At 42.2% G+C, this 15,036-nt stretch overlaps 1 protein-coding gene across 1 annotated transcript in view; it reads right to left on the bottom strand.

Annotated features, from left to right (window-relative positions):
* The window catches only part of arhgef2 (rho/rac guanine nucleotide exchange factor (GEF) 2), a gene marked incomplete in the record, with an annotated part of 54,954 nt that overhangs the window by 24,178 nt on the left and 15,740 nt on the right, over window positions 1-15,036 (bottom strand). The window contains 2 exon segments of the mRNA XM_037676487.1: window positions 1,744-1,887; window positions 2,245-2,348. Of these exon segments, the coding sequence (XP_037532415.1) occupies window positions 1,744-1,887; window positions 2,245-2,348 (248 nt within the window).

Below are 15,036 nucleotides of genomic sequence, written 5' to 3'. Positions count from 1 at the left end.
AATAAGTTAACAGAAACATTTATATATAAAATAAGTTAACAGAAACAGGTCTCCCTGGCAAATGAAAGAGTTGTTTGACTAACTTGTATAAAGGAAATCAAATGAAAGGAATGTCACATCTGTTATCACATATTGGCCAGAATGTTGCGCCTGTGTCGCATCATATATGTAACATTTCAGTGCTGGCAAAGATTACTGAAGGCATTGTGAGTAAACGTAAAGGAGTTTTTATGCTCTAACACTATTTTAAGCACTCATTAATCACACTACAGAAAAAAAGCATACCACCACAGCTGCAATGAGGGTGATAAAAAGGAGAAACTAAGATAAGACTAAAAAAAGATCAAGGAACTGAATGTGAGGGAGTGAATATTAGAATGAGAGAAGGATGGCATGAAATTCTGTGTTTCTGCATTCATTGAAGCAGTGTCAAAATATTTCTAAATATTAGGGGTGTAACAGTACGCTAAAATCACATTTCGGTTCAGTTTCAAGGAGGGCTCGGTTCGGTTAATTTTCGGTACAAAAAAAGGCCAAAATAAAGATTTACAAAATGTTTATTTAGAAAATATGCCAAGTAAACAAGTTCAGCCATTACAGACTTCTTATGTGGAGGTGATCTGGTGGATGGAGAAGACTCAGCTGCTGTCATCCTCAGACTGCAAACAACACGGAGATTAAAAAATTGAGTTAATAAGATGATAATTTTAAAATAAAAAAAGTTAATTACATCACAGTAATACAATACCTCTTCTTGCATGGTCATAATTTCTGTTTAGAGGTGGTTGAATCTCTCGGTCATCATCATCAGGGCAGAGCTTTAAATCTGGTCCAGAGCTTGTTGACGATCAGTTTGATCTTTTTCATAAAGTGCTGCTACAACGTTTTGGCTGAAGTGTTGACGTGATGTCGTAGTGGGGCTCAAGAACTTTAAAACCGGCGCATCAACAACATTCAGACGTAGATCCAGAGCTTTAAAACCTCCTACAGCTTGTTGTTGCTCTGGACCGACCTGAATGACCTGATAACGGTTGTTTAAATGTTATCGCTCTTTGAACCAAACTACGTTCACGTTCCGATGATGTTGTTTCAAGTGCGTTAACAAGTTCGACATGTTGCTGCTGCAGATCCAATCTCCGTGAAACGTTGACACACAGCTTTGAATTTGTCCACTTGTCTTTTAACAAGAAACACATAATGTTCCTAAACAGGAGACCACAACGACATGCTAGGCTGCTAATGCTACGCGTGCTGCAAGATAATCGCGCCGTGCTGAAACACGCTGAGGAACTTTAGTTGCGGTGCATAATTTCTCGTTAATAAAAATTAATGACTGAAAAAATAACCAAAACGGTTCAATACACCCACATGTACCATTACACCACTACTAAATGTGTTCACATTACAGCATACCGTATTATGTTAGTAAAAAATCTCTAAACGTATGCTGTCCAGCTGAGTGGACATGTTGAAAAGTTCTTGAATAAATAAAACTTTTATAGAAAAAAATAACACCATTTTTTATGCCCTAAGGAAAAAAAACACTTTAGAAAAAAATCCTGGATGAAGTTCTCATAATTCATGCATGGAAGGGGGTCCATTGAAGTTTTAACCTCAGTGGGTTTCTTCTGGTTAAATATAGGTAAAACAAATGAAAAATACAATTATGGTCAGAACGTCACACCTGTATCAAGTCGCATAGTTTTTAACTTGTAAACAGAGACTGGTGTGTTTTGTGCCTACCGTAGATAACGTCCTGCTGCTTGATGACGTCTTTGTGGAGCGTCTGTAAGAAGTGGGCATCCACAGCGAGACTCCAGCTGTCCGAATGAACACAGCTGCCCTCGTTCTGCAGCTCCTCCAGGAGGGGGTTCCACCACCAGTCACCTGCAGCAGCATCAACGGTCAAACAGCGCCCTCTGCTGCTCACAGAGCTCACGGCAACAATCAGAACTAACAGAGTAACAACTGCTGACAACGGAGCTACAGCTACTGATGAAACATTACATAAATCTTTGACACATCAATGAATTAGCAACATTTTTCTATCATTAATGAAATCTAATCATCTTTGAATCGTGATCGTGAATGGAGGAGCTACAGCAGGTTATCTGAACACCAACAGAAGTCGTCTGAGAAGAATTGAACCAAAACACCTCCAGGTTGTAGTTTCACACATGCTCTGACTACAAACAAATCCAGGAGCTGATCATCAATACTGAATCAATAAAGTGATTGACAGACCATCATCTGTGAGGGACTCCATGGATAAAGTTCTGTTCCTAAAGTTCAGAGACTCTGTAGACTGGGACAACATCCTCCTTAGACCTCCAGAGTCCTCAGTCCCCCTGTGAGACAGACAAGTGAGACAGACATGTGAGACAGACATGTTTAAAACATAAAAATCCTGGTGATCTGAAAATATTCTCCAGATGCATGAGAACACAGAGGTTCTCTTTGTGCTTCAGATAGTTTGAATTCTCAGATTGTTGGAAACTTGAGTTTCTTCTCACAATCAAACCACCATTAAAACCTGTGAGGTGACCCTGAGGTCCACTTACGTCTCAGTTGTGCACATGATCATTAAGAAGTGTATACACAATCTTAGTAAAAAAACACAGAAAAATCCAAAAAAGTTCAATCTGGTCCTCTGGACATTCAAAAAATAAAAACAAAACAAAGCAAAAAAATGTAGAAACGTTTCATCTTCCATCTGAGGGACTTCCTCAGTCTGAGGTGCTGTATTCAGCTCAGTCTCTTAAATAGCACCTTCTCAGAGTGGATCAACCAGTTTTGCTGCTTGAATGTCCAGAGGACCAGATTGAACTTTTGTGGATTTTTCTACCTGGATTATTGAGCATGCATAAGAACACAGTAAAGTGTTTATCACCTTACTAAAAGAATACAAGGAATTTTTATTGTCATACCAGCTCACATTTGCATGTTTACTGTACGAACAGTATAAACAGCCATCAGGTGCTAATGATCCATTGTTGAGCTGATGGTCCTTCTTGAGCATGTGATCAGCTGGTTTTGGTTGTCAGCAGCAAAACTGGTTGATCCACTCTGAGAAGGTGCTATTTAAGAGACTGAGCTGAATACAGCACCTCAGACTGAGGAAGTCTCTCGGATGAGAGACGAAACGTTTCTACATTTTTTTGTTGATTTGTTTTTTTTGTTTGTTTTTGAATGTCCAGAGGACCAGATTTAACTTTTTTAGATTTTTCTACCTGGATTATTGAGCAGCATCAGGATATTTTGAATCACTTTGGCCAGGATTGCCTCAAACTAGTTAGAGAGTTTGAGAAAACAGCAAGGAAGAATTTGCGATTCAACCTCAGATGTCGACAAAGTGGCATCATTCCCAAGAGCCTGGAACTAAAATCTTCGGTCAGCGGGCACCGGGCAAGCAAGATCCTTCAGAAGGCACAGACCCAGCTGCTGAATGAACGGGTGAGACAGACCAATTTTACTATTGAGGCCTTGAAGGCCAAAGAAGAGCACATTAAACAGAAACTAACTATGTGTCTAGATCAGACCACACTTCAGCAAGTGTTGGACTGTACAGATCAGGCACGCTTAGCACAGCATGTCAAGTCCAAGACTCGACAACAAAATAAGTTTAACTTACTAATAACTCATCAACACCATCACTATTCCAATAACAACACATTCAGTGTAGGACAACACTCCAGTAGTCAATTACATGCCAGGGAGACAGAAAAGTGGGTGAAGAATTTATCTGACAGACAGCTCACCCAGCCGGAGACAGAGATTCTTGCCAGGGGACTGAACTTTGCAGTTGCACCAAGTAGAATTCCTCTGGTGGAGATGATCACAGCTACTGAGTCAGCCATCCGCAACAACAAAATGAAAGAGGCTGAAGCAGAACAGCTCAGAATCAAAGTTTCAGCCTGCCTCAGCAATGCCAAACCACCACCTTCCAACATCAGTAGAGAGGAGAGGGATGCACTCACCACTCTTAGCAAGGACAAAAACATCATCATTCTCCCAGCAGACAAAGGAAGGTGCACAGTGATTTTGAACCAGAAAGACTATCATGAGAAAGTTATGACACTCCTTAGTGACTTAAACACTTATGAACCTCTGAAAAGAGATCCAGGAAGTGGTTACAAGAAGAAATTAATAGATTGCCTGAAAATTTTGGAGCAGGACAAGGCTATTGACCGTTTTCTGTAACACAGACTGTACCCAGGGGAGGCCACACCTAGTCTGTATGGTTTACCTAAAATCCACAAACAAGGTGTACCTTTAAGACCAATTGTTAGCATGATTAACTCTGTCACTTACAATGTTTCCAAATATCTGGCGTCTGTACTCATCCCTTTAGTTGGCAGCTCAGAACACCACATACAGAACACCATGGACTTTGTGGATAAGGTGAGGGATGTCATCATGGAGACTGATGAAACAATGGTCTCTTTTGATGTCACATCACTCTTTACGTGCATTCCTGTTGATGATGCAGTAGAGGTGGTCAGTTTAAGATTAAAATCAGACACCACTCTGAGCAGCAGGACCACGCTTTCCACAGAACAACTGTGTCAACTCTTGAAACTGTGCCTGCAGTCAACCTACTTCACATATGGGGAGCAATATTATAGGCAGAAATATGGGTGTGCTATGGGGTCTCCAGTTTCTCCTATTGTTGCCAACCTGTACATGGAGGAGGTAGAAAAGAGAGCCTTGACGTCCTTTTCAGGGACACCACCAAGTCATTGGTTCAGGTATGTTGATGACACCTGGGTTAAAATCAAATCTCAGGAAGTCCAACATTTTACTGACCACATCAACTCAGTGGATAAATACATCGAGTTTAAAAGAGAAAATGTAAAAAATGGCAAGTTGGCTTTCTTGGACTGTGAGTCTCTGATAGAGGACATTTGCAAACTGAGGTGTACCGCAAACCCACCCACACAGACCAGTATTTGCAGTTTGACTCCCATCACCCTTTGGAGCACAAGTTAGGAGTCATCAGGACTCTGTATCACAGAGCAGACAGCGTCCCCACTAGCTCAGGAGCCAGGCAGAAGGAGAAATCCCACACAAGACAGGCTCTAGAGCAATGTGGAAATCCTAACTGGGCCTTCCTGAAAGCAGAGAAGAAACCCAAAGAGGACTCCAGTCAGCCATCAGGTGAAAAGGAGGAACCCAGACCCAGACCAGTGGTCATTCCATATGTTGAGGGAGTATCAGTGAAACTGAGACGTTTATTTTCTAAACTTAACGTCCCAGTGGCTTTTAAACCCCAAAATACATTAAGGCAAAGACCGGTTCATCCCAAAGATCCAGTCCCCCGGCACAAACAGAGTAATATTGTGTATGCTGTTCAGTGTCAGGAGGGTGATCAGTCTTACATCGGGGAAACTAAACAGCCACTGGCCAAAAGGATGGCCCAGCACAGAAGATCAACATAATCAGGCCAGGACTCTGCGGTCTACACTCATCTCCAGGCCAGCGGTCACTCTTTCAGGGATGAAGATGTTCACATCCTGGACAGAGAGGAACGATGGTTTGAGAGAGGAGTAAAGGAGGCCATCTTTGTGAAAAGAAACCGTCCATCATTAAACAGGGGTGGAGGCCTCCGGGTTCAACTGTCCCCCTCTTACAATGCTGTGACTGCTAGTATCACTCAGCCCTCTGTGAATAGTAAACAGCCATCAGTGTGCTAATGATCCATTGTTGGGCTGATGGTCCTTCTTGATCATGTGATCAGCTGGTTTTGGTTGTCAGCAGCAAAACTGGTTGATCCACTCTGAGAAGGTGCTATTTAAGAGACTGAACTGAATACAGCACCTCAGACTGAGGAAGTCTTTCGGATGAGAGACGAAACATTTCTACATTTTTTGTTGTTTTGCTTTGTTTTTTTGAATGTCCAGAGGACCAGATTTAACTTTTTTGGATTTTTCTACCTGGATTTTTGAGCATGCATCAGGATATGTCAAGAGGATTAATCCTCACAAAGCAACCGGCCCAGACAACATCCCAGGAAAAGTGTTGAAAGAATGTGCCGATCAGCTCTGCGAGGTGCTGGCAGACATCTTTAACACCTCACTTACCCTGGAGACAGTTCCCACCTGCCTGAAGATTGCCACCATCATCCCAGTTCCAAAAAGCTCTACAGTGACTGGTCTGAATGACTATCGGCCAGTGGCCCTCACCCCGATAGTCACTAAATGCTTCGAAAAACTGGTCATGACTCACATCAAAACAACCATCAACATCAACGAGGACCCTCATCAGTATGCATACTGTGAGAACCGATCAACAGAGGATGCCATCTCCTCTGTGGTCCACACTGCGCTCAACCACCTGGAGCAGAAGGACTCCTACGTCCGTATGCTCTTTGTGGACTTCACATCTGCCTTCAACACCATGATCCCCCAAACCCTGATGGACAAACTACTCACACTAGGACTAAGACCCTCCATTTGCAACTGGTTCCTGGACTTCTTAAAAAACAGACCACAGTTAGTGAGAATCCACAACGTCTCCTCCTCCACCATAACCCTCAGCACTGGCTCTCCTCAGGGATGTGTGTTGAGCCCTCTCCTGTTCACTCTGCTCACGTACAGGTCCTTCTCAAAAAATTAGCATATTGTGATAAAGGTCATTATTTTCCATAATGTAATGATAAAAATGAAACGTTCATATATTTCAGATTCACTGCTGTAGTATGAACATATGCTGTCATATATTCATACTGTTAAAACGGATTCTTTCATTTTTCTGGACTGTATAATGACGTGCATCTGAATTAATAAAATGTGGACAGAAACGTTAATTATCTTTGACTCACCAACGAAAGTGGGTCATTTATTAACAGAATCAAAGTTTAACACATCACACATTTACATTAATTGGCAAGAACTGAAAATAACGACAGCTTATTAATCAGCTTACAGGAAGTAAACAACGCGGCGATTGTTCTCATTTCCAATAGTACAGCAGATTATTAACCACAGAGCGAGATTGAAAAACTTTGCTTCAGACATTTTTAAAGATATCTTTAATGATTTTTAGCAGATAGAAGAATTTTAAAGATGGAAAGATGAAGTTTATCTACAGAGAGATGTGTGAGGGAATTTGTCTGTTTTAACCAGAACAGCACGCTCTTTTGGACCAGCTTATCCCAACGGTACACTTTGGTAGAAGATCGACTTTTTACCTTCCTGAAGATATGTCAGTTCCGGCGTAAAGTTCCACTTCGAGCCACTTTTCAGCGTCTCCGTAAGAACAGCTAGACCTCGGGAGTCGTGAGATCATCCACAACAGACTTTCATAATTCCCAGATCTTCTCTGGTTCAGTTTGATTCTCTTCCAGCAGCATCCTGAATTCCAGCCTTCATGAACTCTGGAACTGCGTAAACTAGGAAGTGCTGCACCTTTTAAGAAGGGTCACTTCCGGTTCATTTGAGGACTTTCTGATTGGTCGAATGGACCAAACAGAGGTGTGTTTTGTGATGTAAGGTGTTATGAAAAGTCAAGGAAAAGATTAAGATTGTTTAAGAACAGACAAAAGATATCATGAGAAACTTCAGACTTCGTGGAGTCAATTCTCTAGTATCTTGCTGTAAAAGTTAAACATGACATTTCTTTTTTCAGTAACTTGCAGTTGACCGAAACTTGAACTTTGACCAACTTCCATCACTTGCTCACTTCAAACAGACGATCAAGAAATTGAATCATTACTCTGTAACATATTCCAACTTGATTTCATTTTGAATGAGGATTAAGAATCATTATTACTGTTTCACAGTTAATAAAAATGAGTAGTTCACTTCAACATTCAAACATTGTTTGAACTAACACAATTTGATTATCAAACATTTGTAAAATAGTAATGATAATAGAGAATAGTCTTCTTTCACTTGATTAACTCAAGAAAGAAAGTCTCAGGATGGGTCAACCTGTATTTCTGGATGCAAATCAATGAAATGACAAGTTCTGTCCCATATGGTCCTTAGGTCAAGGTTTTGACCTTCAGGCCTAGTTCACTACACTGCACACCAACTGAAATATTTCAGGTCTTTAATTGTTTTAATACTGATGATTATGGCATACAGCTCATGAAAACCCAAAATGCCTGTCCCAAAAAATTAGCATATCATGAAAAGGTTCTCTAAACAAGCTATTAACCTAACCATCTGAATCAACGACCTAACTCTAAACACCTGCAAAAGATTCCTGAGGCTTTTAAAAACTCCCAGCCTTGTTCATTACTCAAAACCACAATCATGGGTAAGACTGCCGACCTGACTGCTGTCCAGAAGGCCATCATTGACACCCTCAAGCAAGAGGGTAAGACACAGAAAGAAATTGCTGAAGGAATAGGCTGTTCCCAGAGTGCTGTATCAAGGCACCTCAGTGGGAAGTCTGTGGGAAGGGAAAAGTGTGGCAGAAAACGCTGCACAACGAGAAGAGGTGACCGGACCCTGAGGAGGATTGTGGAGAAGGGCCGATTCCAGACCTTGGGGGACCTGCGGAAGCAGTGGACTGAGTCTGGAGTAGAAACATCCAGAGCCACCGTGCACAGGCGTGTGCAGGAAATGGGCTACAGGTGCCACATTCCCCAGGTCAAGCCACTTTTGAACCAGAAACAGCGGCAGAAGCGCCTGACCTGGGCTACAGAGAAGCAGCACTGGACTGTTGCTCAGTGGTCCAAAGTACTTTTTTTGGATGAAAGCAAATTTTGCATGTCATTCAGAAATCAAGGTGCCAGAGTCTGGAGGAAGACTGGGGAGAAGGAAATGCCAAAATGCCAGAAGTCCAGTGTGAAGCACCCACAGTCAGTGATGGTCTGGGGTGCCATGTCAGCTGCTGGTGTTGGTCCACTGTGTTTTATCAAGGGCAGGGTCAATGCAGCAGCTATCAGGAGATTTTGGAGCACTTCATGCTTCCATCTGCTGAAAAGCTTTATGGAGATGAAGATTTCATTTTTCAGCACGACCTGGCACCTGCTCACAGTGCCAAAACCACTGGTAAATGGTTTACTGACCATGGTATTACTGTGCTCAATTGGCCTGCCAACTCTCCTGACCTGAACCCCATAGAGAACCTGTGGGATATTGTGAAGAGAAAGTTGAGAGACCAAGACCCAACACTCTGGATGAGCTTAAGGCCGCTATCGAAGCATCCTGGGCCTCCATAACACCTCAGCAGTGCCACAGGCTGATTGCCTCCATGCCACGCCGCATTGAAGCAGTCATTCATGCAAAAGGATTCCCGACCAAGTATTGAGTGCATAACTGAACATGATTATTTGAAGGTTGGTGTTTTTTGTATTAAAAACACTTGTCTTTCATTGGTGGGATGAAATATGCTAATTTTTTGGGACAGGCATTTTGGGTTTTCATGAGCTGTATGCCATAATCATCAGTATTAAAACAATTAAAGACCTGAAATATTTCAGTTGGTGTGCAATGAATCTGAAATATATGAAAGTTTCATTTTTATCATTACATTATGGAAAATAATGTCCTTTATCACAATATGCTAATTTTTTTAGAAGGACCTGTATGTATGTATATAGGCGTAAGTATGGGTATATACATTTATGGAAACTTACTGCAAAGCCATGAATATTTTAAGTTCTTTATACATATGTATTTTGTTGCTGTGTTTTGTCATGTTCTTTGCAGGTGAACAGACAGTGGCCAGGTGTTTTGCCGTGTGCTCTCTTTGTGTATATTTCTTATATTTTGGAGTCTTACTTTGTCTTTTCTTTCTTTCTATCCTATTAAAAAAAAAAACTACACTAGATAATCACTAGAATAAATATTTCATAATAATGGTGTGGAGAGGATGGCTGTAAGGGGAGAAGGGAGGCCATCTATAAAATAATAAATAAAATTTAAAAAAAAAATAAATAAATAAATAAATACATATTTCCCTTAATTAATAATCACATCTTGGATCTGCTTAGTTTGTCTCTAATGAATGGTTACATACTACAGCGTTTTAGGTTTGCTGTAATTAAACCTTTACTTACCTTTTTTTTTTTCTCCTCTGGCTCTCGCTCAAGACAGACACTCTCCTCTCCATCCCCATGTTTTCCCTTTTCTCCTGCTTCTGCTCTCTGTGTGTCTCAGAGCTCCTGGTACACATCTCCCGAACGAAAACACTATTATGGATCTGACGATTTGGACTTTCAACGAAATCGACTAAATCTTTTCAACAAAACGACAGGGTCCTGGAGAACCCTCTTACCCGGCTGAGACTCACAATGTGGGGTACATCAGAGATCAGCTGATGTGTCTTTCAGTTCTGTCTCATGAGAACACCTGGACCACAGAAACTACAACTGGACCAGCCATCACACTAACAGACAACAACAAGAACAAAAAAAAATTGTATGCCTCTTTTATGACTGTCTATTGCTGTCATCATTCTTTGATAAAATCAGGTCTCTCTTGTAAATGAGTCCCAGAGGCTCAATGGGATTTACCTGTATAGATAAAGGTTGAATGAAAAAACAGAGGACGAGTCTGGAGTTATTTTGTGTTTGGTGAAAATGTTGGTGAAGGCAGACTGCTTAAACTCTGATCATTCAATCAACCTTTATTTCTACAGGTTAATTCCATTGAGCCTCGGGGACTCATTTACAAGAGAGACCTGATTTCTTAACAAAGAATGATGACAACAGTAGACAACAATAGACAGTCATAAAATAGACATAGGTATACAAATTTAAGTGTCTCTTTTTTTATACAAATCAAAACAATCAAAACAAAATAGCAATCAAAAGGACAATCAAGGAGAATAGTAGCAAAAAACAACTAGATTATAAGGCAATTTAGAAAACTAAAAACAGGAACATGTCTGCATTGGTCTTCACCAGGAACTTAACATATGTTTGAAACCACTTAGAGAGGTCAAAGGTCGAGAGCTTCAGGTCTTTTTACAAGATATTCCAGGAAACAGGAGCGGAGTAGGAGAAGTTCCTTTTGTCTAGTTCAGTCCTCACTGAGGGAACACTGCAGGTAATGATGTCCTGAGAGCGCACGCTGTAGCTGCACTCACACAGAGACATGTAGGAGGAGATGTATGAAGGCAGCAGACCAGGAAGTGATTTAAAGATGAAAATGTACCAGTGAGAGAGTCTGTGTGAAGTTAATGATGTCCAGTGATCAGTGATCATATGGGGAGCAATATTATAGGCAGAAACATGGGTGTGCTATGGGGTCTCCAGTTTCTCCTATTGTTGCCAACCTGTACATGGAGGAGGTAGAAAAGAGAGCCTTGACGTCCTTTTCAGGGACACCACCAAGTCATTGGTTCAGGTATGTTGACGACACCTGGGTTAAAATCAAATCTCGGGAAGTCCAACATTTTACTGACCACATCAACTCTGTGGATAAATACATCAAGTTCACACTAGAAGATGAAAAAAATGGCAAGTTGGCTTTCTTGGACTGTGAGGTCTCAGTCTCTGATAGAGGACATTTGCAAACCGAGGTGTACCGCAAACCCACCCACACAGACCAGTATTTGCAGTTTGACTCCCATCACCCTTTGGAGCACAAGTTAGGAGTCATCAGGACTCTGTACCACAGAGCAGACAGCGTCCCCACTAGCTCAGGAGCCAGGCAGAAGGAGAAATCCCACACAAGACAGGCTCTAGAGCAATGTGGATATCCTAACTGGGCCTTCCTGAAAGCAGAGAAGAAACCCAAACAGGACTCCAGTCAGCCATCAGGTGAAAAGGAGGAACCCAGACCCAGACCAGTGGTCATTCCATATGTTGAGGGAGTATCAGAGAAACTGAGACGTTTATTTTCTAAACATAACGTCCCAGTGGCTTTTAAACCCCAAAATACATTACGGCAAAGACTGGTTCATCCCAAAGATCCAGTCCCCCGGCACAAACAGAGTAATGTTGTGTATGCTGTTCAGTGTCAGGAGGGTGATCAGTCTTACATCGGGGAAACAAAACAGCCACTGGCCAAAAGGATGGCCCAGCACAGAAGATCAACATCATCAGGCCAGGACTCTGCGGTCTACACTCATCTCCAGGCCAGCGGTCACTCTTTCAGGGATGAAGATGTTCACATCCTGGACAGAGAGGAACGATGGTTTGAGAGAGGAGTAAAGGAGGCCATCTTTGTGAAAAGAAACCGTCCATCATTAAACAGGGGCGGAGCCTCCAGGTTCAACTGTCCCCCTCTTACAATGCTGTGATTGCTAGTATCACTCAGCCCTCTGTGAATAGTAAACAGCCATCAGTGTGCTAATGATCCATTGTTAGGCTGATGGTCCTTCTTGAGCATGTGATCAGCTGGTTTTGGTTGTCAGCAGCAAAACTGGTTGATCCACTCTGAGAAGGTGCTGTTTAAGAGACTGAGCAGAATACAGCACCTCAGACTGAGGAAGTCCTCAGGATGAGAGACGAAACGTTTCTACATTTTTTTGTTGATTTGCTTTGTTTTGTTTTTTTGAATGTCCAGAGGACCAGATTTAATTTTTTTAGATTTTTCTACCTGGATTATTGAGCATGCATCAGGATATCAGTGATGACAATGTCTCACCAGCATCACAGACAAGAAAAGAGTTATGAAGTCATAATCAGCAGCAGCTGTCAATCAATTTGTACACCCCGCCCGAGTTTTTGCCTCAGCGATCACCCGAGCCGCATGTCGCGTGGACTGCTGGTACCCATCAGCTGCTTCTGGGGTCCCACAGACCAAAAAGGCCCGATAGGACTCTTTCTTCAGCCTGACAGCATCCCTCACTGCTGGTATCCACCACCGGGTTCAAGGGTACCGCTGCGACAGGCACAACAACCTTGTGGCCACAGCTCGGATAAGCCGCCTCGACAATAGAGGCGTGGAACATGGCCCACTCAGACTCAATGTCCCCCACCTCCCCCGGAACGTGTTTGAAGCTCTCCCGGAGGTGGCAGTTAAAGCTCTGTCTCACGGGAGACTCTGCCAGATGTTTCAAGCAGACCCTCACAATACGTTTGGGCCTGCCAGGTCTGACCGGCATCCTCCCCCACCATCGGAGCCAACTCACCACCAGGTAGTGATCAGTGAACAGCTCCGCCGCTCTCTTCACCCGAGTGTCCAAGACATGCACCCGCAGATCAGATGAGACGACAACAAAGTTGATCATCGAACTGCGGCCTAGGGTGTCCTGGTGCCAAAAGCACATGGACACCCTTATGCTTAAACATGGTGTTCAATATAGACAATCCACGTCTCTTTGTAACTGGATTTTTATTCGTTTTGCTCCTACATGCTGAAAAAGGGTGAGCAGCACAAAAACACTCTGCTCTCTGCCATTTATTATAACTGTTGTTGGAGCAGAAAAACGTTGGACTGCAGTCGCCTGGAGTGTGCATGTGTCACTTCACACTTGGAGCATTTTATTCATTGGGGGGGGGGGGGGTCCAAAAATCTCCACTCTGAGACCTGGTTTGAGAGAATGAGGGCTGTGACTGGCTGCCCTGTATGTCAATCAAGTGACAGATTTCATAGTTAGGATGGATGATAGTCTGACGTCTATTTATTTAATGCCATGCAATCTACCCATAATGCCTTCGTGATCGACCGGTAGATCGTGATCGACATATTGGGCATAGAGCTGTAATTTCTAACCCGAATCCGAAACCCGGTCCGACCCGGTTATAATGTGATTAATGTGAGGGCCGGGCTGGTTTCGGGCTTTGATGTGGTTTTACGAATCATAGAGCACAAATAAAACTAAATAAGAATGCACAACATAAAATTGTGTTTATCTACTTAGAGGAGGAGGCAGTAAGCTTACTGAGGAGGAATGGAAATAAATAAAATAAAGTGCAGAAGTTAATCAGAAAAGAGAGTAGTGTTGGCGGCACATTGCACAACAATTACGCATGGCCCTGCCCGCCCTGCTTTTGCTCCTCTTATGACACATCTGAGGATTAATTCAATTAAATTCAAATTCAATTAAATTATACTTTATTAATCCCAAAGGGAAATTAAATGTTGTGTAACTAATTATTATCCTCATTTCATTAGGAGATGTTATTGATACTGATGACTGTAGATAGGAAAGATCTCGTGTAAAGGTCTATCCCAGAGTGGATCTGAAGAAAATTATAGATGCCGTCCGATCTATCCATCCAGATTAGGCTGGCCTCTCGGTTCCTTCGGGTTGCAGGATCACCCGAATCCCAGGAAGAACTCCTCCTTGAGCAATGGTCACTTCTCCCAGCAGCCTAGCTCCTCATCACTGTGGACAGCCAGCTACAGGTGTCAGGGAATGATCCCAGTCCTTGATGTCATGAGTAGGGCTGCAACAACGAATCGATAAAAATCGATGATTAAAAGCGTTGGCAACAAATTTCGTTATCGATTCGTTGTGTCGCGCGATTATGCGTCTTTCACGGCGCTGCGGAGCCGTTTGGTTTTGTTCACCTGCAGTTCATTGTCAATGCTGACTGAATGAATAAAGTTTGAAAAAAAAAAAACTGCAGCGCGAGTTGAACAGAGCGAGGGGGAAACAAAGCAGAGGCTGTTTTCAAAGAAAAATAGGTAAATTTTACAAATGACCGACGCAGTGAAAACTGTTTGACCCAAGTCCTCCAAAGAGTGGGAGAACTTCACAAAGATAAAAACGAGAAGCATGCAGCTTTGAAAATCTTCGACACGAGAGAACCACGGAGATAAAACGTAAACATGTGGGAGTCACGAGGAGGAGGAAGGAGCTGCAGCTGATACAACTCTTCATGTGTTGCAGGTGAGTCTCTACAATTTAACACATTGTTCTGTTTCAAGAGAGAAAATGTAACGTCAGTCTGTCTGGTAGATGAAGCTGTTTGTTTGTTTGTTTGTTTGTTTGTTTGTTTGATTAATGACGGTGATACAGAACGTGTGTGTTACCTTTTATTTAATTTAATTGGTACAAGCAGTGTTTAAATGTGATTTATAAATAAATCCAACACAAAGATAATAATTTAATGATTAAGCTTCAACTTTTAATTTGTTGGCAAAGTCTGAAGACACTGCAGGTATGGCAGGATGAATTGCATTT

The sequence above is a fragment of the Nematolebias whitei genome, chromosome 5 (genome assembly GCF_014905685.2).
Source record: "Nematolebias whitei isolate Nwh7 chromosome 5, NemWhi1, whole genome shotgun sequence".
Taxonomy (NCBI): domain Eukaryota; kingdom Metazoa; phylum Chordata; class Actinopteri; order Cyprinodontiformes; family Rivulidae; genus Nematolebias; species Nematolebias whitei.
This window is presented reverse-complemented; position numbering and strand designations above follow the sequence as displayed.